The sequence below is a fragment of the Melospiza melodia genome, unplaced genomic scaffold (genome assembly GCF_035770615.1).
Source record: "Melospiza melodia melodia isolate bMelMel2 unplaced genomic scaffold, bMelMel2.pri scaffold_35, whole genome shotgun sequence".
In the NCBI taxonomy this organism is placed as follows: Eukaryota; Metazoa; Chordata; class Aves; order Passeriformes; family Passerellidae; genus Melospiza; species Melospiza melodia.
The window spans coordinates 6,960,629-6,984,530 of NW_026948670.1; the positions used below are offsets into that span (position 1 = coordinate 6,960,629).

A 23,902-nucleotide genomic window follows, 5' to 3' on the forward strand; every position below is an offset into this window, starting at 1 on the left:
GGTGCACTGTGAGTGTGGAGATGGGCACGGGGAGCCCCCACAGCCTCCTTGGGTCCCCCATCACGGTCTGGTTCCCCCATAAATGCCCGGGTCCCCCATCCTTTCCTGGGTACATCACCAGATGCCCCACTCCTACGTGGGCGCCCCCATTTTCCCTTTAATCCTTTTCCATGTCCCTCTGTTACTGCTGGGGTCACCCTCTGTGTCCCCCCATTCCTCACTGGGGTCCCTTCATCTGTCCCTGGTTCAACCACAGCCCTCTCTGATTTCTCCCATGGTCTTCAGGTTCTACCATCCCCTTCCTAGGTCCCCATACCCTTCTTGGTGTTTCCCGATCTTCCTCTCCAGATAACAGGTCCCTGAACCCTCCATCCTTCCTGGGGGTGCCTTTCCAAGCCCCCTTCAATCTCTGACCCCCTCTCCCTCAGTGGGATCCCCCTTCCCCGTTCCCACCCACCCTCTATGGGTCCCTCATTGTCCTACGGTGCCCCCCCTCCTGCAGGAGTCCTGCTCTCAGGGGTGTCACTGTGGGCACAGCCCCCAAGGGGACAGGTGGCACTCGAGGACTGCCTGGTGCTGAGCTACACAATGGCCATGGGGACAGGTCCCTTGTCCTTCTCCTGGAACTGGGGGGCTCGGGGGCACCACTGGGAACTGGCCCCCACCTGGAGATGGGGTACATGGTGAAAATGACAGCGGCCAGCACTAGTGCGGGGACAGCGTGGAAGAGAGTGTCACCCTGAATGTCGCTGTCCTGGGAGACCAGAGCCCTTGGGCTAAGGATGACCCCACCCACAGTATCTGCATCCCCATCCCACCTTGCCCAGTGCCAGTCACATCTCTGTCCCCGCAGTGCCCATGGCCAATGCCTCCATCACCCCCGGTCACACCAGATGGGCACAGGTGACAACGTGACCCTGCATTGCTCGGTGCAGGTGGGCTCAGCACCTGTCACCTTCACCTGGCGGCACAACGGGCAGGAGGTGGCCCAGGGTCCTCTCCTGGAGCTCAGGAACATCGATGTGGGACATTCGGGCACAGTGCAAGGCCACCAACCAGCTGGGACAGGACGGGCATCGAGCGTTCTGGGCACTCAGCCCTGAGCTGGCCCTGGAGGTGACAGCTGGCTCACTCTGGGTCACAGGTGGGGTCACATGGGGTCACCGCGGTGTTCAGGACCCCTGGGGTAATGGGTGACCCTGATGTGTCCCCCTCTGTTTCTTGCAGTGGCCGCAGGGGTCGGTGGGGCCCTTTCCTTCCTGCTTCTGCTCGTGGGTGTCATTGTGGCCTGGAACCAATGGCACCGTGTGGGTGGGTGGCAATGGGCGGACGGGGGTCCCATTCAACTGTAGAGGCCTACAAAGAAGAGGGTGCAATAGGTTGGCACCCACAGGCCCAAAATTGTGACATTGGTGGGGGTCCTGTAGGGATTGGGGACGTGCTGGAGGGTCCTGCAGGGATATTGGGGGTTCTTTCAAGGGCCCTGGGGGCGTTTGGGGGGTCTTTGTCCCTCCTGGGCTTTGGGTTCTTGAGGTTGAGTTGGTCGGGGGCACTGGGGATGTTCATCTGGGGCATCAGGGATGCTTGGAGGTCCTGTGGAAAATTTAGGGTCCTTTGGGAGCTCAGAAATCCTGAGAGTGGTCAGGGCCCAGGGTCCCCTCAGTCACCCTACCACTTTTGCCTCAGCAGACTCCAGGACGGAGAAGGAAAGGTGAGTGGGGGGCTCAAACTACAGTCTCCCCTTTTACCCCAACCCCCAAGACCTCCCATTCCCTCCCCCACATTCCCGTTATTCCCTCAGGGCCCCCCCCGGATGCCCCAGCCCCCCAAGATGAGGGGGAGGTGTACACGCATGTACACGCATGTCGTGGTCACCAAGAGGGCAGGGGGTGAGTACGGGGGGGACACACACAGAGGGACACATCACCCACGAGTGTCACCCCATCCAGATCCCACAGCCCGTGTCTCTCGCAGGGTCCCTGCGTGCCACCACCCTCCAGGATCCCCAGGTGACCTACATGGAGCTGTGGGGACCCCAGGGGCGACCACAGGAACCCAGTGACATCCACAGGAATGTGCTGTGACACTGGGGGGAACTGGGGGGCACTGGGGGTCCCCATCCATGGGCACCCACTCCTGTGTGTGCTGCCACTAAAAACTGCCCCTCCCCTCTCTGTGGAGGCACAAAGATCCCAAAGGGCTGAGAAACGAAAAATTTCCAGAAACAGCAATGAGATAGAATAAAAACAACAGCAACGGAAGCAAAGTTCAGAGTCTGAATTGTCACAAAAGGAACGATTTCCGGGGAAAGTCACCAAAAACGAATAAACCTCAAATATTTCCTCTAGTTTTCCTCCACCAGAGGAACCTGGCAGGTTCCGGGACCTTCCTTGCTCTGATGGCCAAAGCGGCCTTCAGGAGCTCTGTATTCTCTTGTCCCCTGTCCCAAACCCCTCCTCTGCTGTGTTCCCCAAACGAGGAACTTACAAAGGTCCTGTGGGGATTCCAGAGCCTCCCCCTTTTCCAGGGCAGACGGAATCAGACCATGGCACAGGCCAGGGTGTCAGCGACAGGAAATTTTGATGTCTGGAGACATTTTGGAACTCCTGTGTATGATGGGTCAGGCCTTGCTTTTGGTGAGACAGGGCCCTGTCTGTCCATCAGTCTGTCAGCCATGGCACACTGGGGACAGGGTGATGCTCTGGCAAAGCCAGCTCCTGAGTGGCTGGGTGACCAGAAATGCCAGCTGGGGAGAAGGGCCCTTGGTGTCCCAACTGGCTTAAAAGGCAGAGCATGAGGTGGCCAAGTCCCTGATCGGGTCTTCTCTTGGGGTGTCTGACCCATCCATACTGGAACCCAGGAGTTGGCAACCCATTTAAATGAGAAATATCTGCCAAGGAAAGTGGGATATTCCTGAAATGGAAAGAAGACCCATATCTAAAGCTTGCTTTAATTTCAAAGATTGTGGGACTCTCAGGCCAAAATGTTGGAAAAGGAATAACAGCGGTTTCCTGGGAAATTGATAAACCAGAACAGAACAAACAACACAAACCCAGAACTTTCCCTTCAGCTCAGTGCTGTTGTTTTTTGTGGCAGTTATAACTGCGGCCAGCAGGGGAGATTGCAGGGACACTCCCGACAAGCAGGGGGCGCTGCAAGGAGCACTGCCAGCCAGCAGGGGGCGCCCCGGTCCAGCTCCATCCCCTCAGGGGCCATGGCGGCCTCGGACTGGAGGGAGGAGGGGAAATTGCTCCTTTTGCAAACTCACGGGCACCAATCACTCCCGGCACCACCACCGGCAGCCGGCAGAAGCCGCCAAGGCAGCAGGTTGGATCCCAGTGCCCACTGGCAGCGTAGCAGTGTCCCGGGGCCTGGCACATGCCCTGCACAACACCCGTGAGCACTCTCCGTGATTCTGAATGGAAGGAAGGCAGCACCTGACCCCAGGCAGGTCTCAGGTCCACCACAGCACCTCAGGTGGCTTTATGCCAGGATTCCTGCAAGTCCTCAGCCTTTCTCTCCCTTTTCCTCTTTCAGTCCTGTCACAGCCTCTCTGGAAATGTTGAATTGCCCTGGGATGTTGAGGAAAGCTGGTACTCAGTGCTGACTCTGCCTGGGCTCCTCAGGGGGCTCCAGAGCACTTTTGGAGTTCCTGCTCTTCCTGGGCCACTGCTGGTCCTGACACAGAAGCCACAGGGGGAGGAGGAAGAGGAGGAAAGCAAAGCCACAGCCCTGAGGGCTCTGGAGCTGCAGCTAGAGCACAGGGAGAGCCGAGGCTGGAAGCAGTGCCTTGGGAGGCCAAAATGGGGCAAAACTGGAGCTGGTTGGGCCAATGCCCCTGTTCTGCTCTGGCAGCTCAGACTCTTAAGGAGGTGTTGTAATTATAGCTGGAGTTACTGAAGTTCAGCTGTGCTCCTAAATCATCCTGGTGCACAAACAGATGGCTTTGCTGCTTCTTCCAGGGATTTTGGGCTACACAAGGCAATATTTGATACCATTTGGGCGTCAGATGCTGCCAGCTCTGCCCACAAGGACCTTTCTTTACTGCCCGGAAGATTTTTGCTGGTGCTGGGGATGATTCAGTGCCTGTGCCATGTGGCTGGTGCTTCCTGCTAGCCTTCCAGGAGGGCCGAGCTGGAGCAGTGGCCGAGGCGGGAGCAGCTGGAGGAGGAGGTTTCCCATGGGAAAAGCATCTGGCCATGCAGGTAGAGCAAGAGTGCCGAAAATTTTGCAGGGTGGTCAGATGAGGCCCCCAGGGGCTGGGCCACAGTGGGGCACCACTTGCCATTCCAGCTTCCCCCAGATTTTGAGACAGAACAGTGACACCCATCGGCTCCCAAATCTCTCAGTGCTCAGGCACAGCCTCACAGGAGGACCCGGGGATGATTCGGATGCTCCCAGGCTCGTTCCCAACAAAGGGCAGGGCTCCAGGAGCGATCGGCACATCCCAAAAGAGCAGCCCGGGCCTGCTGGAGCCCGAGTGCTGCGAGCAAGGACGGTGTGAAGGAGCCAGGCCCCGCACAGCCGGCACTTCCACAAGAACGTCTCATCCTGCAGGAGCTCGGCAGCGTCTGCCGGTGCCAGCCCCGGGGCTGTCGGGGGGCGCGGCCGGAGGGGCTGGAGGGTGAGCGGGTGGGAGGGGCCGGGATGGAGGGACCGGGACCCCACTGGGGAGCCCCAAACGTGGAGAGAGCGAAACGGCGGAGGGGAGACCCCGGGACAGGGGGGAGTAGAAACCCTGCGGTGTAGTCTGCGGAAAGGAGGGACCGCAATGGTGGTCCCGGAGCACCGGGAAGGGGCCCAGCTGCCATTGTGCTGCGAGTGCCGGGGCGGACACGGGGTGTCCAAACTGACTGTGACAGTGTGCCCGAAGCCACTGTGGCGATGTGTCGGGACTGAGCGTTGCCAGGGTAAGGCTCCCACAGCTCCGGGAAGTGGAGGGGTACCCTGGAAGGTGTGCAGCAGGGGCAGGGCAGAGCCCTGTCTATTCCCTATGCCTTGTGCAGATGAGGAGGGCAGGGAAGGAGGAGCTTTGGGAACACCTGGAATCCAAACAGGATCGCTCCCCACAGCCCCATCATGGTCATAGGGCAGAGCCACTGCTCAATATTTCCCACATTTCCCTCTTGTCTGGCAGCTAAACCAGAACCCGAACTTTCTTTCCATGAGGTTCCAAAGGGCTGCTGGTTTTGTTCAAGAAGGAGGATCCAGTCAGGTTGTTGAGCAGATTGTTGTGGCATTTGCAGTAGTTATGGGGTTCTCTTAGTCCCTTGGAGACAGGGATTAAATGATCAATTGCTGCATTTCCAGACTGGTTCCCTCACAGCTGCCTCTGCAGAGGTGGTTTCCAGCCAGCCCTGCTCTGGAAACCATCAAAAGCCCTCTCAGAGCCACTGCTTGGGCTCCGTTTGGGTTTTGTGCTTCTTGCAGGGCTGAGCTAACCACAGGCAGGCCTTTTTCCACCCACAGAATTCTCACCTCTGCAGCAGCTGTAAAGCTGCCAGAATCAAAGCCAAGGGGGCAGGGGGACCCTCAGGTGCTGGCTGCCACCTGGGGCTGGCCAGAGCAGGGCTGGGCAATGGCCATCCCTGTGCAGTGGGGCTGGGCCATGGCTGGGCCCCACCCTTGGATGGCCACTGGCTTCAAGGAGCAGGAATTTGGGAGCTCCTTCCTGGCTGGGGCTCCATACCCCAGCTGCTCTTGGTGGCTCAGATCCTGCAGAAGACGAGCAAGAATGGAGAAATCTGGAGCCCCCCGGAGCTGCCATTCCCCAGGACAGGACCCCCTTTGTCCAGCATGTGTCCCCCCTGGGACAGGATCCCCCCATCGCAGAACACTCCCCTCCCCCCTCCCCCCATCTGACACTCAGCACAAACGGCCTCTTCCTTCTTCTGCAGGACAGAAAAAGTGAAAGTGTTGGGAGACACAGCCAGACACCCCCATGCCCCACAGCCTCCCCAGCCCTGCCTGCAGACCCCTAACCCTTACTAGCCCCACTCTGGGGTTCCCCCAACTCATTCGCCGCTCTGTTGTTTCCCAGAATAATCAAGGAACAAACTGGGGCATTGTGAAATTTAGGGATCAAAGGGAGGAAATGGAAATGAAGAGTGGAAAAAGCCCCTGGGAGCTGGAGGCACACAGACTCAGAGCCCTTCAGAATTTCCTTGGCATCACCCCCAGGCCATTGGCACACTTCAAGCCCTGTGCTGGGCTGTGGGTCACCCCAAAATCTGAGGCACTCAGGGAAGGGGCTCCAACCCATGGACCCACCGAGCCACTGCCCATCTCTGGCACCCTCATTCCCCTGGGAACCCAACCATGGGACCCCCATTCCTTCAGTCCCCCTGTCCTGGGGACCCCATCCCAGTACTCACATTCCCCAGGATCTCCATGGCCCAGAACCTCATTCCCAAGGAACCCTCTCCCATTCATTTCATCCCCAGAAATTCCTCTTCCCCCAGAACTTTGATTATCCCAGGAACCCTCATGCCCACTGGATCCCTCATTCCCCTGGTACCCTCATCCCTAGGACAACCATCCCCTGACCCCAAATCTCTGGAGCCCTCATTGTTCTGGGACTTCCATCCCTTAGTTCCCCCAGCCCTGGGCACCCCCATTCCCATGGCACCTCCATCCCTGGTGACTCCCCCTCCTCAGAACCCCCATTCCCAGGGACCCAATCCCTTGGGCTCCCCATTCTCCTGGAACCCATCCCTGGCTCTCCAAGCACCCTGTGCCCCTCACTCCTGCCAGGCCCATGTCCCACCTTCTGCCACTCTGTCTTGTCCCCATCCTGTCCCCTCCCTGCCCACAGCCTGTCCCCAGCTTGTGGTCACCCTGCCACCACCTGGTGCCACCTACACATGAGGAAGAGACCTGACCTCGCTTCCTTCCCCTTTGGCCATAGAGCCACCACCCAGGGGACAGCCACCCTGGCAGCGAGTGACAGCCAGTGCACATGGCTGGGGACACCGGGATGGCCGGGAAGGTGGCGCTGCACCTGTGAGGTGCGTGCCCTGGGCACAGACCTGAAACCCTGGGGATTGACCTCTGTGAGACAGAGACCAGTGGGGAGGGGGCACAGGGAGTGGGAGAACATGTCGGTCACTGAGGTGCGATTCTGCTATGAGGACAAGGAGGGGTAGGGGTCCCTCAATGGGACTGTGCTGTCCCTTTCCCCTCTGCAGCTGAACCACAGTGGGCACTACCGCTGTGGGGGCTGGGTGAGCTCCAAGGTGTCCTCGTGGATGCTCTCAGCGCCGGTGACAGTGACAGTGCACAGTGAGCACGCCACGGCTGGAACTGCAATCTCCTGACACCCCCAACACCACCTCCCAGCAGACTCAGAGTCACAGTCCTTAGCTCCCCTCTCCTGCCCTTAGCTCTCCTTGGTGCCGGTGCTGAAGGGTCCCCCAAGCCCACTGTGGGGTCCCCCCTGACTCTCAGCTGCCTCAGCACCCCCAGCCCCCTGTGGCCCCGAGCCCCCCTCCTGCACGGGTTCTGCCAGGATGGGCAGGTGGTGGGGGGCCCACAGGGGTCCCTGCAGCTGCTGGTGCCCGCTGTGGGGGTCTCCCACTAGGGCAAATACAGCTGCCAGGTGCACCCCAAGAGGAGGGATCAGTGCGGTAATGCAGCGCCTGGCTCCGCATCACAGTGTTCAATGAGTGTGGGGATGTGCACGGGGAGTCACCAGAGACCCCCCGGGTCCCTCTCCTTGGTACCTCCATGTCCCCCTGACACCTTTATTGTGCCCCTCTGCCTCCACCCTCAGACCCTTCACTCCTCTGTGGTGTGACCCAATACCCAAAGTCCCCCATCACACCCATCCCCCTCATCCCTATCCCCTCAAACTGGCTGCCAGCCCCTCCCTGTGCCCTCAGCCTTGTCTCTGTTCCCACAGTGCCCATGGCCAATGCCACCATCACTTGAAGTCCCCTGTATCATCAAGTGCACGCGGGTGACAACGTGACCCTGCACCACTCAGTGCAGGTAGGCTCAGCCCCTGTCACCTTCATGTAGCTGCACAACGGGCGGGAGGTGGCCCAAGGTCCCCTCCTGGAGCTCAGGGCTGTTGATGTGGGACATTCAGGCACCTGCCAGTATGTGGCATCCAACCAGTTGGGACAGAAGGACACCAGGCTCTCAGCCCAGAGCTGGTCCTGGAGGTGACACCTGGCTCATCCTGGGTCAAAGGTGGGGTCACACGGGGTCACCAGGGTGTTCAGGAACCCCAAGGTTCAGGTTGACCCTGGTGTGTCCCCTCTGTCCCCAGCAGTGGCTGCGAATGTCAGCAGGACCCTCCTGTTCCTGCTCCTGCTCCTGGCTGTCATCGGGGGCTGTCACTGGTGGCACCGCCAGGGTTGGTGACAATGGGGGGGGATTGGGGCCCTGGAGTAAGGAGGAGGCCCCAGAGTGGAGGCAGAGTTCAGCAGCACCGAGGGCACCTGAGCTGGGGGACACTGAGCCTGCAGTGACCTCGTCTAGGGGTCCTGAGGGATTTGGGGGGAATTTGGAGAGTCTTAGCAGTGCTCTAGGGCCATCCCCGGATGGGCTTTGAGGAACATTGTGGTGCATTGGGAGTTCCTGGAGGGTTTGGAGAGCTGCTAGAGGGCTGTGCAGGGATGTTGGAGGATCTTTGTGGGTCCTGTGGGAGTTTGGGGGCCCTCCTTTCTGCCATGCTTGGGATTCTGGGGGCTCAGAGGGTTGGGGGCACCAGAGGGACTGGGGGCACTGCGGTGTTGCAGAAGTTCCAGGAGGTACAAGAGTGATCAGAGTGTCCTGGGGGAATCAGGAGTCCATTGGAATTTGGGGCTGCAGTGGGGATATGGGGATCTTGTGGGTGGTTGGAGCTCCTGAGGTCCCAGGAAGGATCAGGGGTCCCGGTGTCCCCACAGTCACCCCCTCCCCTTTCCCTTGCAGCTACCAGAAAGCTCCAGGAGAGGTGAGTGGGGGGCTCTGGCTGGGACTCCCCTCTCCCCCTCCCCAGACATGACCCAGACCCCCCCCATCCCCACAGGATCCCCTGGGAGGAAGGGGCAGTGCTGAACCCCACACATCGTGGGCACCGAATGGGCAGACGGTGAGTACAGAGGGTGACAGTGACACGTCACCCGCGGGTGTCACCCTCACCCAGGTCCCCACAACCAGTGTCACTCTCAGGGCCCCCATGGGTGTCCCCCAGCCCTGCCCCACCTCGGGATGCACAAGTGACCAATGCGGAGCTGTCGGGACCCAACGAGGGACAGCGGGGCCCCTGTGACTACGATGACATGCTGTGACGCTGGGGGCACTGGGGGTCCCTGCCTGAGGGCACCCACCATGTGTTCCCCCAAGCTCCCATGGGTGCTCACCATGTCTGTGGGGTGGCCACGAGTGGGGGTCCCATGTGGGGCTGCCCAGAGCTCCCCGTTCCAGTGCTCCCAGTGCTCCCAGTACCCCCAAAGGCTCCCCATTCCCTTCCCCAGAGCCAGGAGGCACAGGACCCTTGTCCCTCCTATTGGATCCAAAATACAGCTCTTTGATTAAACTGGGAGAAATGGTTTTGTTTGTTCAGCTCTGTCAATTCAGCTTGGGAAGGAGCCAGGTCCCTGTCAGGTTAAGGAGCAGATTGTTGTTGCTTTCTTTCCAGTAGACCTGGGGCTCTCTCAGTGCCCTGGGGACAGGGGCAAATTGATAAATTGCTGCATTTCCTGTTTGGTTCCCTCCCAGCTGCCCCTGCAGGGTGGGTTTCCAGCCAGCCTTGCTCTGAAAACCATCAAAGGCCTTCACAGGCTCACTGCTAGTGTCACTCTGGCTTTTGTGCTTCTTGCAGGGCTGAGAAAACCACAAGAAGAACAAAACCCAAGAACTTTTTCCACCCACAGAATTCTCACCTCTGCAGCAGCTCTAAAGCTGCCAGAATCAAAGGCAAGGGGGCAGGGGGGACCCTCAGGTGCTGCCTGCCACCTGGGGCTGGGCAGAGCAGGGCTGGGCAATGGCCATCCCTGTGCAGTGGGGCTTGGCCATGGCTGGGCCCCACGCTTGCATTGACATGGCTCCCCAGGATGCGCCACGCCCCGGACTGGTTTCATCCAGGTCACCCCCAGAACAAGATGCTCCCTGGACAAGACCCCCCTGGATGTGCCCCCCCAGGACAGAACCCCCTCCTTTTCCATCTGACTCTCAGCACAAATGGCCTCTTCCTGCTTGTCCAGGAAAAGGAAAGTGAAAGTGTTGAGGGAGCACAAGCAGACATTCCCCAAAGCCTCCCCACCCTTCCCTGCACCCTTCACACCCCATTTCCCCCCTCCCCGGGGTCCCCCCAACCTGTTCCCTACTCAGGTGCTCCCCAGGATTGCTGAGCCAGGAACTGGGGCTGAGGGGACCAGGCACAAAAGTGAGGAAAATAAGGGAAATAGAGAAATAAAGAGAGGTAAAAGTCAAGAGCAGGGGAGGGCACAGAGTTAGAGCTATCCAGAAACCCAATGTGATGCTTGCCCAGAAAACATGCAGAGTGGGTGGGCAGTGCTGGGCCCTGGGTCACCCCAAAACCTGAGGCACCCAGGGAAGGAGTTGTGACCCCTGTGCCCCTCCAGCCACTGCCCATCCCTGGCACCCCCTTTCCCCTGGGATCCCAAACATGGGAATCCCATTTCTTTCAGTCGCCCCTTCCCTGGAGTACCCATCTCCGGACTGCAATTCCCCAGGATCTCCAACACCAAGGAACGCCCTCCTGGGTAATTCCAGCCCTTGGGACCTCCCTTCCCTTGGGGACATTCATTCCCCCAGGATCCCCATTCTCACAGAGCCCTCCTTTCCCCTGACACCCTCATCCCTTGGCCACCACCTCTTGATCACTGGAGGCCAAGTTGTTCTTGGACCCTCATTCCTGAGTCTGAGTCCACCCAACACTTGGGGCCCCAATTTCCATGGGATCCCATCCTGGTAATTCCAGATCCGGGGACACCCCTTCCCTTGGGGACATTCATTCCCCCAGGACCCCCAATCTCACAGGGCCCCCTTTAACCCTGGCACCCACATCCTTGGCCACCATCCCATGATCAGAAATCCCTGGAGGCCACGTTGTTCATGGACCCTCATTCCTGAGTCTGAGTCTACCTAACCCTTGGGATCCCCATTCCCCTGGGACCCCATCCCTGGGCACCCCATTCCCATGGACGCCCATCCCTGGCTCCCTACACAGCCTCAGCCTCCAAATTCTGGCAACACCATGTCCCACCATCACCCCCATCTCTCAGAAGTTCCCCAACCTGCCACCATCCTGTCCCCACCCTGCCCCCATCCTGTCCCCACCCTGCCCCCACCAAGGGCCACCTACACATGGGGACAAGACGTGACCTCGCTTCCTTCCCCTTCGTCCAAAGAGCTGCCAGCCAGGGGAGCGGTGGCCACAGCAGCGAGTGACAGCCAGTGCACAAGGCTGGGGACACCGGGATGGCAGGGAAGGTGGCGCTGCTCCTGTGGGGTGAGTGCCTTTGGCAGGGGCCAGACACCCCAGGGATGGGCCCTGGTGAGGCAGAGACCAGTGGAGGGGAGCGGGGGCACAGGGGCGCTGCAGGGTTCCCTGAGGTTCCCAATGCCAGGAGAGTCAAGGCATGAGGTGACCAGGGTCGTGGGGAGGCTTTAGGGACAGGAGAAGGGGTTAAGGAACATGGGGACAATAACAGGGGGATGGAATTTAGGGAGGCATCGTGGGACTGGTGAAGATGTGGGGACATGAACAGGGTGCCTGGGGGACCAGGACAGGAATTAGGGGAAAAGCACTGTGCAGATGGGCCCTGGGTACAGAGACCATGGGACTGGTGGGGGAGACCTGTGCCGGCACAGGATGGTCCTGGCATCGCCATTCCCACGGTGTCCATCATGTCCCTTTGTCCTGCCTCAGTCTAAGGTGGCCCTGGAGCCCCAGGTCTGAGCCACGCTGGTGTCCCCACAGGAGAAATCTGGGGGTGATGCCAAAACCCAAGCTCTGGTGCTGCTGTACATACAGAGCCACCCCCAGTGAGCCCTGTCCCTTCTCTCTTCCAGCCCAGACCCTCGGCTTTGCTGGTGAGTCCTCAGGGGATGCCATGGCCCAACCCTGCTGTCCCCAGCCCCACGCTGGCCCTGGCAGGCTGGTGTCCCCTGTCACCCACAGGCACTCAGACCACCTGGATCATCGTGGAGCCCCCCTGGATGCCAGCAGTTCTGTGGGACCGGGTGACACTGACCTGCCAGGGCTCGGGGACCTCCAGTGCCACCACATGGTACAAGGATGGGCAGCGCTGGGGACAGCAGGGACATGACCGCCTCACTGTCACTGAGAATGGCACCTACGAGTGTAACAGAACCAGCACTGGGCTCAGCCTCCCCGTGAGAGTCTCTGATGGTAAGAGGGGTTTGGGTGTCCCCAGCCTGGCACCTGCAGGGACCCCAAGGGCTCTGGGTGGGCTCTGCTCCATGGGTCACCTCCTGTGTGACCAGAGTCCATCCCCTGCATATGGGAACAACCCAAAGCATGCCAGTGTGGAGGGGCCCCTGTATTGGAATTGGGGACCTCCAGTGTGCTGGCTGTGACCCAATGGGGGGTTCCTATTGGGTGGTGCCTTCAGGACCCTCCAAGGCCTCCTGATGCTACAGGACCCACTTGTTCCCCAGACTGGCTGGTGCTGCAGGTGCCGGCACGGCCACTGCGGGAGGGGGACACGGTAACACTGCGCTGCCGGGACCGGCGGAACAACCTGGGCACCTGGGTGTCCTTCTACCATGAAGAGAAGCTGTTGGTGGAGCTCCGAAATGGGACAGAGCTGACCCTGTTCCCTCTCCAGCTGCACCACAGTGGGCGCTACCACTGCAGGGGCTGGCTGAAAGACAGGGAGTGGGTGGTGTCCGCGCCGGTGACAGTGACAGTGCATGGTGAGAACCCCACAGCTTCCACCCCAACACCCCCACAGCCCCTCCCCAAGGACTTGGGGTCACTGTCCCCACTGCCTCCAATCTCCTGCCCTGAGCTCCTCCCAGTGCAGGTGCTGGAGGGTCCCCCTGAGCCATCCTTCAGCTCCCCCTGACTCTCAGCTGCCTCAGCAGCCCCAGCCCCCTGCGGCCCCGAGCCCCCCTCCTGCACGTGTTCCACAGGGACAGGCAAGTGGTGGGGGGCCTTCAGGGGTCCCTGCAGCTGCTGGTCCCCACCGTGGGGGTCTCCCACTCAGGGAATTACAGCTGCCAGGTGCACTCTGAAAGGGGACCGTGCGTAAGAGCAGCACCCGGCTCCGCATCAGTTTGCAGTGAGTGTGGGGATGGGCACAGGGCCCCCCACATGCTCCTAGGGACCCCTGCCTGGGCAACTCCATGACCCCCAGAGACCTTTCTTGGGTCCTTCCACCACTCCCCTTGTCTCCACAAATCCATCGCTTAGCCCTGTCCCCACTATCCCCCATCACTCTCATCCCCTCCCCTCCCTATCCCCTCACACCGGCTGCCAGCCCCTCCCTGTGCCCTCAGCCCTGTCTGTGTCCCTGCAGTGCCTGTGGCCAATGCCACCATCATCCCAGGTCCCCTGGCACACCAGGTGCATGCAGGTGACAATGTGACCCTGCGCTGCTCAGTGCAGGTGGGCTCAGCCCCTGTCACCTTCACCTGGCTGCACAACGGGCAGGAGGTTGCTCAGGGGCCCCTCCTGGAACTCAGGGACATCGATGTGGAACATTCAGGCACCTACCAGTGTGTGGCCACCAACCAGCTGGGACAGGACGGGCACTGTGTGTTCCAAGCACTGAGCCCTGAGCTGGCCCTGGAGGTGACACCATGGGGACACAGGGACACAGGTGGGGTCACACGGGGTCACCAGGGAGTGCAGGACCCCTGGGGTTATGGGCGATCCTGATGTGTCTCCCTCTGTTTCTTGCAGTGGCAGCAGGGGTCGGTGGGACCCTTTTGTTCCTGCTCCTGCTTGTGGGTGTCATTGTGGCCTGGCACCGGTGGCACCGTGTGGGTGGGTGACAATGAGGGAACGGGGGTCTCAGGGAGCTCTAGAGGCCCCCAGAGTTGGGGAACAATAGGGCAGCACCCACAGCCCCAGAATTGTGACCTTGCCCAGGTTTCCTGTAGGGTTTAGGGAGGTGCTGGAGTGTCCTGCAGGGATGCTGGGGTTTCTTTAAGGGGCCCTGGGGGCTTTTGGAGGGTCTCTGTTCCTGTTGGGCTTTGGGTTCTTGAGGCTAAATCGGCCTGGGGAATTTGACAGGTTCATGAATTCTGAGGGGCTTCTGGCATGCTTGGGGATCCTGAGAGAAAATGAGGGTCTCAGGGGTTACAGGGTTCCTGAGAGGGGTCAGGGCCCTAGGACCCCACAGTCACCCCTCTCCTTTTTTTTTTTTTTGCAGCTGCCAGGAAGCAACAAGAGAGGTGAGTGGGGCTCTCCAGCCATGCGTCCCCTATTACCCCAACCCACAATTCTCTAGCCCCTTCCACACATTGTCTTTATCCCCACAGGCCTCCCCCAGATCCAACGGCACCCCCCAAGGGGGGCAAGGTTCGATACACTCACGGTGTGAGCAGCAAACAGGCACGGTGTGAGTACAGTGATGGGGGGGACAGTAACACGTTGCCCACTTGTGTTAACCCCCAGCTTGGTCCCTACAACTGGTGTCTTTTGCAGGGTCCCCCGATGTCACTGTCCCCCAGGATCCCCAGGAGACCTACGTGGAGCTGTGGGGACCCCATGGGCGACCATGGGAACCCGGTGACATCTACGGGAATGTGCTGTGACACTGGGGGGAACTGGGGGGCACTGAGGGTCCCCACCCATGGGCACACACTCGTGTGTGTGTTGCCACTAAAAACTGCCCCTCTCCCTCCCTATAGAGGCACAAAGATCCCAAAGGGCTGAGAGAAGAACAATTTCCTGAAACAGCAACCAGACAGAATAAAACCAAAAGCAACAGTTCAGAGTCCCAAGGGTAGGAAGGAGGAATCCTGGAAAGGTGGAGGAAACCTGCTGGGGAGAGTTTCCAGGGTTTGTTTGTTGAGGACAGGGCCCTGGACCTTCCTTGTTCTGATGGCCAAAGTGGCCTTCAAGAGGCTCTGGATTCTGGTGTCCCCTGTCCCAAACCCCTCCTCTGCAATGTTCCCCACACGAGGATGACACAAAGGCCTGTGGAGGTTCAAGAGCTTCCCCTTTGCCAGGGCAGTCGGGATCAGGCCATGGCACAGGGTGGGGTGTCAGAAGAAAAGTTTGATGTCTGGAGATGTTTTGAAACAGCTGCATGTGGCAGGCGTGGGTCAGGCCTTGCTTTTGGAGAGACAGGACCCCGTCTGTCCGTCAGTCTGTCAGCCATTGTACACTGGGGACAGTGTGACGCTCTGCCAAAGCCAGCTCCTGAGTGGCTGGGTGACCAGAAATGCCAGCTGGGGAGAGGGCCTTTGGTGACCCAACTGGCTTAAAAAGCAGAGCATCAGGTGGCCAAGACCCTGAGCATGTGTCCTTTGGGAGTGTCTGTCCTATCCACGCTGAAGCCCAGGAGTTGTTAAGCATCTTGGTATATGGGAAAATATCTGCCAAGGAAAGTGGAAACCTTGCTGGAATAAGAAGACCAGTCTCTAAAAGCATTTTTATTTCAAAAATGATGGGGCATGCATGCAAAAGTGTAGGAAAAGAAATAAGAATTCTTTATGAGGAAATTAATAAAAAAGAATAGAACAAACAATACAAAACCAGAACATTTCCTTCTCAGTGCTTTGTTCCTAATTTGTGCAGTTACAACTGCGGCCAGCAGGGGGCGCTCCGGTCCAGCTCCATCCCCTCAGGGGCCATGGCGGCCTCGGACGGGAGGGAGGAGGGGAAATCGCTCCTTTTGCAAACTCACGGGCACCAATCACTCCCGGCACCACCACCGGCAGCCGGCAGAAGCTGCCAAGGCAGCAGGTTGGATCCCAGTGCCCACTGGCAGCGTAGCAGTGTCCCGGGGCCTGGCACATGCCCTGCACAACACCCGTGAGCACTCTCCGTGATTCTGAATGGAAGGAAGGCAGCACCTGACCCCAGGCAGGTCTCAGGTCCACCACAGCACCTCAGGTGGCTTTATGCCAGGATTCCTGCAAACCCTCAGCCTTTCACTCCCTTTTCCTCTTTCAGCCTGGGTACAGCAGCTCTGGGAATGCTGAATTCCTCTGGGATGTTGAGGAGCTCAGGGGACTGCAGAGCATGTTTGGAGTTCCTGCTCTTCCTGGCCACTGCTGGTCCCAACACAGAAGCCACAGGGGGACGAGGAGGAGGAAGAAGAGAGCAGAGGCACAGCCCGAAGGGCTCTGCAGCAGTATCTGGAGCACAGGGACAGCCCGGGATGGGAGCAGTGCCTTGGGATGGCAAAATGGGGCAAAATTGGAGCTGATTGGGCCAATGCCCCTGTTCTGCTCTGGGTGCTGCAGACCCTTAAGGAGGCATTGTAATTAAGCCAGGCTCCTAAAGTTCAGCAGTGCTCCTAAAGCATCCCTGTTCACAAACACAGGGCTCCGCTGTCTCTCCTGGGGATTTTGGGCTACACAAGGAAGCACTGGATACAATTTGGGGGTCAGATGCTGCCAGCACTGCCCACAAGGAGCTTTTTAGGCTGCAAGAAAGGTTTTTGCTGGTGCTGGGGATGATTATGTACCTGTGCCATGTGGCTGCTACTTCCCACTGGTCGGCCAGGAAGGCTGAGCTGGAGCAGTGGCTGAGGCAGGAGCGGCTGGAGCAGGTGGCCCATGGGAACAGCACCTGGCCATGCAGGTGGAGCCGGAGTGCCGGCAATTCCGCAGGGTGCTGAGGTGAGGCCCACGGGAGCCCATGTTGGGGCACCACTTGCCATTCCTGCTCCCCCCAGATTTTGGGACAGAGCAGTGACACCCATTGGGCTCCCAAACCCCTCAGGGCTCGGGCACAGCCTCACAGGATGTCCCGGGGTGATTCGGGTGCTCCTGGGCTCGTTTCCAACAAAGGGCAGCACTCTGGGAGCGGTCGGCACATCCCGAAAGAGCAGCCTGGGGCTGCTGGAGCCCGAGTGCTGTGGGCAAGGACGGCATGAGGGAGCCGGGCCCCGCTCAGCCGGCGCGGTCCCAGGAACGTCTCATCCTGCAGGGGCTTGGCAGCCTCTGCTGGTGCCGGCCCCGGGGCTGTCGGGGGGCGCGGCCAGAGGGGCCGGGGGGCAGCGGATGGGAGGGGCCGGGATGGAGGGACCGGGACCCCACTGGGGAGCCCCAAACGTGGAGAGAGCGAAACGGCGGAGGGGAGACCCCGGGACAGGGGGGAGTAGAAACCCTGCGGTGGGGTCTGCGGAAAGGATGGACCGCAATGGTGGTCCCGGAGCACCGGGAAGGGGCCCAGCTGCCATTGTGCTGCGAGTGCCGGGACGGTCACAGGGTGTCCAAACTGACTGTGGCAGCGTGCCCGAAGCCACTGTCGCGATGTGTCAGGACCAAGCGTTGCCAGGGTAAGGCCTCACAGCTCTGGGAAGTGAAGCAGGGCAGGGGCAGGGCAGAGCCCTGTCTATTCCCAGTGCCCTGTGTGGGTGATGAGGGCAGGGAAGGAGCAGTTTTGGGGACATCTGGAATCGAGACAGGATCCCTCCCCACAGCCCCAGCACAGCCGCGGAGTAGAGCCCCTGCTTGACATTTCCATCCTTTTCTCTCTTGTCTCACAACCGAACCAGAACCCAAAAATACTTTCCAGGATGTTCTAAAGGGCTGCAGGTTTGAGACAGGAAGGAGGAGCAGGGTCCGGGTCTGCGTGTTGAGCAGATTGTTGTTGTCTTTGCAGGATTTTTTGGTCTCTCTCAGTCCCTTCCCTAGAAAGACAAAATGATCAATTGCTGCATTTCTGGACTTGTTCCCCCACAGCTGCTTTTTTAGGGGGAGTTTCCAGCCAGCCCTGCTCTGAAAACCATCAAAGGCCACCTCAGAGCCACTGCTTTGGCTCCCTTTGGATTTTGTGCTTCTTGCAGGGCTGAGTAAACCACAGGCAGGCCTTTTCCCCCCACAGAATTGTCATCTTTGAAGCATGTGATAAACACATTCTGTCTCCTGTGAAAAATTTTGAAGTTTAATAAAGGACAATAGGAGACAAGGACCATAGAGCAAACGTTGTTATGGGTGGGTGCATCCTGGCACTCAGCCAAGAGCACACTGCTCTCTTCTGGTTTACCTCTTAGATACCTTTTGCCTTAGTTAAGCCTGTTGCATATTCATATACCCTTATGCATAGAAAACTTTTTCCCCAAACTAATTTATATTCCATGAATTGTTTAACATGGCTCATCCTTGGATCTGCCTTTTTAGAGAATTATTCCTTGGTTGTGCTTTTAGTCCTTTCTTGTCATCATCTTCATTTCTGGGCTTTGGTCCACACTGTCTTCAGCTGATAGCTGGCATATCTGTAGCAGGTGTCCTCATCCTGTCTTCATCAGATGTATCCCATCCAAGCAGGCATTTAAAGACAAGCATACTTATTTCAGCTATTTCACAAAGCTTAATGAACAACAGAAATAAAAACTATATCTTTGTAACAAAGTTACTTTAACATTACATATATAAATTCCATTTTAAAATTTGTAAAATTCCAGTAATATAATATGTAATTACAATACATGGTGAGAGGGACAAAGTGATAAATTGCTGCATATCTGGACTGGCTCCCTCTCAACTGCCTCTGCAGGGAAGTTTCCAGTCAGCCCTGCTCTGAAAACCATCAAAGGCATATGCAGAGCCACTGCTTGGGCTCCCTTTGAGGTTTGTGCTTCTTGCAAGCAAACCACAGGCAGGCCTTTTTCCACCCACAGAATTCTCACCTTGGCAGCAGCTCTAGAGCTGCCAGAATCAAAGCCAAGGGGGCAGGGAGACCCTCAGGTGCTGGCTGCCACCTGGGGCTGGTCAGAGCAGGGCTGGGCAATGGCCATCCCTGTGCAGTGGGGCTGGGCCATGGCTGGGCCCCACCCTTGGATGGCCACTGGCTTCAAGGAGCAGGAGTTTGGGAGCTCCTTCCTGGCTGGGGCTCCATTTCCCAGCTGCTCTTGCTGGCTCAGATCCTGCAGGGGATGAGCAAGAATGGAGAAGTCTGGAAACACCAGGAGCTGCCATGCCCCAGGACAGGAGCCCCTTGTCCAGCAGGTGTCCCCCCGAGAAAGGATCCCTCCAGGGCAGGAGCCCCCTGGATGTGCCCCCTCCCAGGGCAGACCCCTCCCCCCCCATGTGACACTCAGCACAAATGGCCTCTGCCTTCTGCTGCAGGAGAGAGAAAGTGAAAATGTTGGGGGGGCACTGTCAGACACCCCCATACCCCACAACCTCCCCAGCCCTCCCTGCAGACCCCTCCTCCCTGCTTCCCCTATCCTGGGTTTCCCCCTGCCGGTTCCCTGCTCAAGGCATCCACGGGTCCATCAAGGCACGAACTGGGAGCTTGTGAAATGGAGGGGTAAAATGATGGAAATGGAAATAAAGAGGCGAAAGGTCTCTGATCGCAGACCCAGACCTTCTTGGAATCTACCTGCAGTGATGCTCCTATGCTCCTAAACCGTAAGTACCCTGAGGAGACTTTGCTGGACGCTGGATCACCCAAAAATCTGAGGCACCCAGGGAAGAAGCTTTGACCCAGAGGCTCACCAAGCCACCGCCCATGCCTGGCACCCCATTCCCCTTGAAATCAAATATTCAGAACACCATTCCTTATGTCCCACCTTGCCTGAGACCCCCATGCCAGTAATGCCATTCCCCTGGATCTCCATGGCCCAGCATCCCATTCCCAAGGAACCCTCTCCTATTCATTCCATCTCCTGAAATCTCCCTTCACTCAGGACCTTGATTCTCTCAGGACTCCCAATCCCAAAGGGACCCCCATTCCCCCAGCATCCCCATCCTCTGACCCCAAATCCTGGAGCCCATGCTCCCCTGGGATTCCCATCTCTGAGGCACCCCAGCCCTGGGCACCCCCATTCCCATGGCCCCCCCATCCCTGGTGACTCCCCCTACCTAGGATCCTTATTTTCAGGGTCCCCATCCCTGGGACCCCCATTTGTTCAGACACCCATCCCAGGGTCCTCAAACCCCTTGAGTCCCCCACTCATGAGAACCTCTAGTCCCACTGTGTCCCACCCAGCCTTGTCCCCATCCTGTTCCCAAACTTTGCACAGCCTGTCCCCACAGCCACATCCCCATGACCCTGTGCTTGTGGCCACCCTGCCCCCACCAGGGGCAACCAACACGTGAGGACAAGACCTGACCTCGTTTCCTTCGCCTTTATCCAAAAAGCCACCAGTGAGGGGACAGCCACTCCCAGCAGTGAGTGACAGCCAGTCCACATGGCTGGGGACACCAGGATGGCCAGGAAGGTGGCGCTGCTCCTGTGGGGTGAGTGCCCTGGGCACAGGCCTGACACCCCAGGGATGGGGATGGAGAGGGGAGGGTGCACAGGGGGGCTGAGGGGTCCCCTGAGATCCCCAAGGCCAGCAGAGTCAGTGCATGAGATGACCGAAGCCATAGGGTGACTTTGGGGACAGGAATATGTGGGCAAAAATGTTGGGGCAAAGATTTTGGGAGGCATCATGGGGCTGGTGGGGGTGACCTGTGCCAGCATGGGGTGCCTGTGGTATCCCCAGTTCAGTGGTGTCCGCAGTGTGATTGGTGTTGTGCCTGAGAAGAGTTGGCTGCAGTGTCTCTATCCACAAGGGGTCCATGTCACACAAAAGCACTTTGGGGACAGCCACCATACCCCATGCCCCCGTGCCTCTGTCCCTGCAGTGCCACCCCCACTAAGCCCTGTCCCTTCACCCTTCCAGCCCAGACCCTTGGCCTCACCGGTGAGTCCTCAGGGGATGCCATGGCCCCACCCCGCTGTTCCCAGCCCCACACTGGCCCTGGCAGGCTGGTGTCCCCTGTCATCCGGAGATGCCCAGACCACCCAGATCCTCATGGAGCCACCCTGGAGGCCGGCGGTGCTGTGGGACCAGGTGACACTGACGTGCAAGGGCTCAGAGACCACCGGTGACACTATCTGGGTCAGGGACGGATGGAGCTGGTGGCAGAAGAGACTCAAACATTTCAATGTCACCGAGAGTGGCACCTACGCCTGTTTCAGAAGGGACACTGGGCTCAGCCCACTTGTGAGAGTCTCAGATGGTGAGGGGTGTTTGGGTGTCCCCAGCCTGACACCCACAGGGACCCCAAGGGCTCTGGGTGGGCTCTGCTCCATGGGTCACCTCCTGTGTGACCAGAGCCTATCCCCTGCTCTGGTGACATCACAGAGAATCAATGTGCAAGGAGACCTCTCTCTAAAAATGGGTGGCCCCTGGTGCCTTCTGGTGCCATCATCACTCTCCTGATGCCCCTGGTGTGACAGGACCCCTCTCTCCCCTAGATCTGGTGGTGCTGCAGGTGCCAGCATGGGCGCTGCTGGAGGGGGATATGGTGACACTGCGCTGCCGGGGCTGGCAGAACAAAGAGCTCACGGATGTGTCCTTCTACCATGATGGGAAGAAACTGGACTGGCCCCATGATGGGACTGAGCTGTCCCTGTCTCCTCTGCAGCTCCCCCACAGCGGCCGCTACAGCTGCAGGGGCCAGGTGGTGTCACTGTGGAAGGAGTCGGAGCTGGTCTCAGTGACAGTGCACAGTGAGTGCAGGGATGGGGACAGGGAAGCCCAACATCCTCCAAGGGTTTCCCCACCACTGCCTGAATCCTTCATCCCTCCCTTTTCTCCTCCCTGGCTCACCCAAAATTTCCCAAGTCCCTCTTGGTTACCCCCAGGCCTGCCCAGTTCCCCCTGCAGATCCCTCCTCCCTCTCTTTGTCCTCCAGATTCCTCCCTGGATTCCCCACCCCTTCCAAGGTCCCTGCTCCACCCTCTGCTCTCCCTTCCCTCCCTGGCTCCTCCCACCCCTCTCTAAACCCCAAATCCTTCTCCGAGTCTCCTCAGCCTCTCGTCTGGTTCTCCATCACTGCCTGGGTCTCTCCCCCTTCCCTCAGGGTCTCGCCATTGTCCCCAGGTCCCAAATGCCTTCCAGGGTCTCCTTCTGCTCATTGGGATCCTCTCGGCTCCCCTCCCATCCCCGTTTCCCCTCCCATGTCTCCCACCCCTCCTGTATCCCCACAGGTGTCCCACTCTCAGGGATGTCACTGTTGGTGCAGCCCCCCGCAGAACAGGTGGCACTCGGGGACCGCCTGGTGCTGAGCTGCATGGTGGCTGCGGGGACAGGTCCCCTGTCCTTCTCCTGGCACCGGGAGGGCACAGCGGAAACGCTGGGCACTGGCCCCCACCTGGAGCTGAACCACGTTGGGGGCAATGACAGCGGCCAGTACCAGTGCCGGGTCAGTGATGGGGACAGCGTGGCTGAGAGTGACCTCCTGAATGTCACTGTCCTGGGTGAGCGGGATGCTCGGGCTGGGGGTGAGTCCACCCACTGCACCCCCATCACACCTTGCCAGGTGCCAACCCTGTCTCTTTCCCCACAGTGCCTGTGGCCAATGCCACCATCACGCCCAGTCTCCTGTCACACGAGGTGCATGCAGGTGACAACGTGACCATGCACTGCTCGGTACAGGTGGGCTCAGCCCCTGTCACCTTCACCTGGCTGCACAACAGGAAGGAGGTGGCCCAGGGTCCTGTCCTGGAGATTAGGGACATTGATGTTGGACATTCAGGCACCTACCAGTGCATGGCCACCAACCAGCTGGGACAGGACGGGCACCGTGTGTTCCGGGCACTCAGCCCTGAGCTGGCCCTGGTGGTGACACCTGGCTCACCCTGGGTCACAGGTGGGATCACACCTGGTCACCAGGGAGTGTAGGACCCCTGGGGTGATGGGTAACCTCATTTTGTCCCCTTCTGTTTCTTGCAGTGACCACAGGAGTCGGTGGAGCCCTTTTGTTCCTGCTCCTGCTTGTGGGTGTCATTGTAGCCTGGCACCGGAGGCACCGTGTGGGTGCGTGACAATGGGGGGACGGGGGTCATGGAGAGACATTGGAAGGCCCCCAGAGAAAGGGGGCCATAGGGCAGCACCCACAGCCCCTGACCAGGGAGGGGCTCAGCCCCCAGTGGCCATGGCTCAGAGGCCTGGGGAGCTGTTGGAGGGTCCTGCAGGGATTTTGGGGGTTATATCAGGGGTACCCCTCCCTGCCAGGCTCAGAGTTCTGGGGGCTCAGGGTGTTGGTGCAAGTGGAGTGGGTCAGGGATACTGGGGGGGCTACAGGTATACTGGGGTGCCTGGGGAGAATTGTGTGTCTGGTGGTGGTTCAGCATTCCCAAGGGTGGATGGGGGCCCCTGGGTCTCCAAAGTCACCTGTCCAGTTTTCTTTGCAGATGCCAGGAAGCACCAGGAAAGGTGAGTGCAGCCTCCATCCATGATACACCTTTTACCCAAACCCCCAGCACCTCCCATCCCCTTCCACACACCCCCTTGTTCCCACAGGCCCCCCCCAGACCCCCTGGCACCCCCAGTGAAGGATCCTCTGCCGACGTACATGGAGCTGCACAGGCAACCATGGGAACTCAGCGACATCTATGGCAATCTACACCAAATTTGTGATCCTCTGGGAAGCGGGAGGAACTGGGTGACTCTGGGGGTGCTCCCTCCATGCCTCCTGTGGTTACCCATCCTTCCAAGGGAGGTGGTCATGGGTCAGGGGGAGGCTACACAGGGCACCCTGTGCTCCCCATTTCCTCTCCCTCCAAGTGCCCAAGTACCCTCAGGGACTGCCCCATTCTCTCCTCACAGTGCTTGCAGTACACCCAGGGCTTCCCCATTCCCCCTCCCACTACCCCTGTCCCATCCTGCTGTAAAAGGGGGAACTGGGGAGGATTCTTGCTGAAAGGTTTCTCAGATGAAAATGAAGCAAAACTTGGCAATATTATATCTGAGAACTGTTTATTGATAAAGGAGGATAAGCATTTGTACTGAAGGAGGAC

The 23,902-nt window shown here is 59.0% G+C and overlaps 2 protein-coding genes across 2 annotated transcripts in view; one reads left to right on the top strand and one right to left on the bottom strand.

The window, feature by feature from the left end:
* The window catches only part of LOC134434366 (Fc receptor-like protein 5), a 63,240-nt gene that overhangs the window by 19,151 nt on the left and 20,187 nt on the right, over positions 1 to 23,902 (bottom strand). The window lies entirely within an intron of this gene.
* LOC134434409 (low affinity immunoglobulin gamma Fc region receptor III-like) lies at positions 10,335 to 14,754 on the top strand. The gene is made up of 9 exons (XM_063183069.1): positions 10,335 to 10,715; positions 11,364 to 11,464; positions 12,028 to 12,048; positions 12,137 to 12,376; positions 12,637 to 12,894; positions 13,886 to 13,969; positions 14,358 to 14,379; positions 14,467 to 14,546; positions 14,633 to 14,754. Exons 2-9 carry the CDS (start codon positions 11,434 to 11,436, stop codon positions 14,740 to 14,742), a joined length of 846 nt encoding a protein of 281 aa, XP_063039139.1. The 5' UTR covers positions 10,335 to 10,715; positions 11,364 to 11,433; the 3' UTR covers positions 14,743 to 14,754.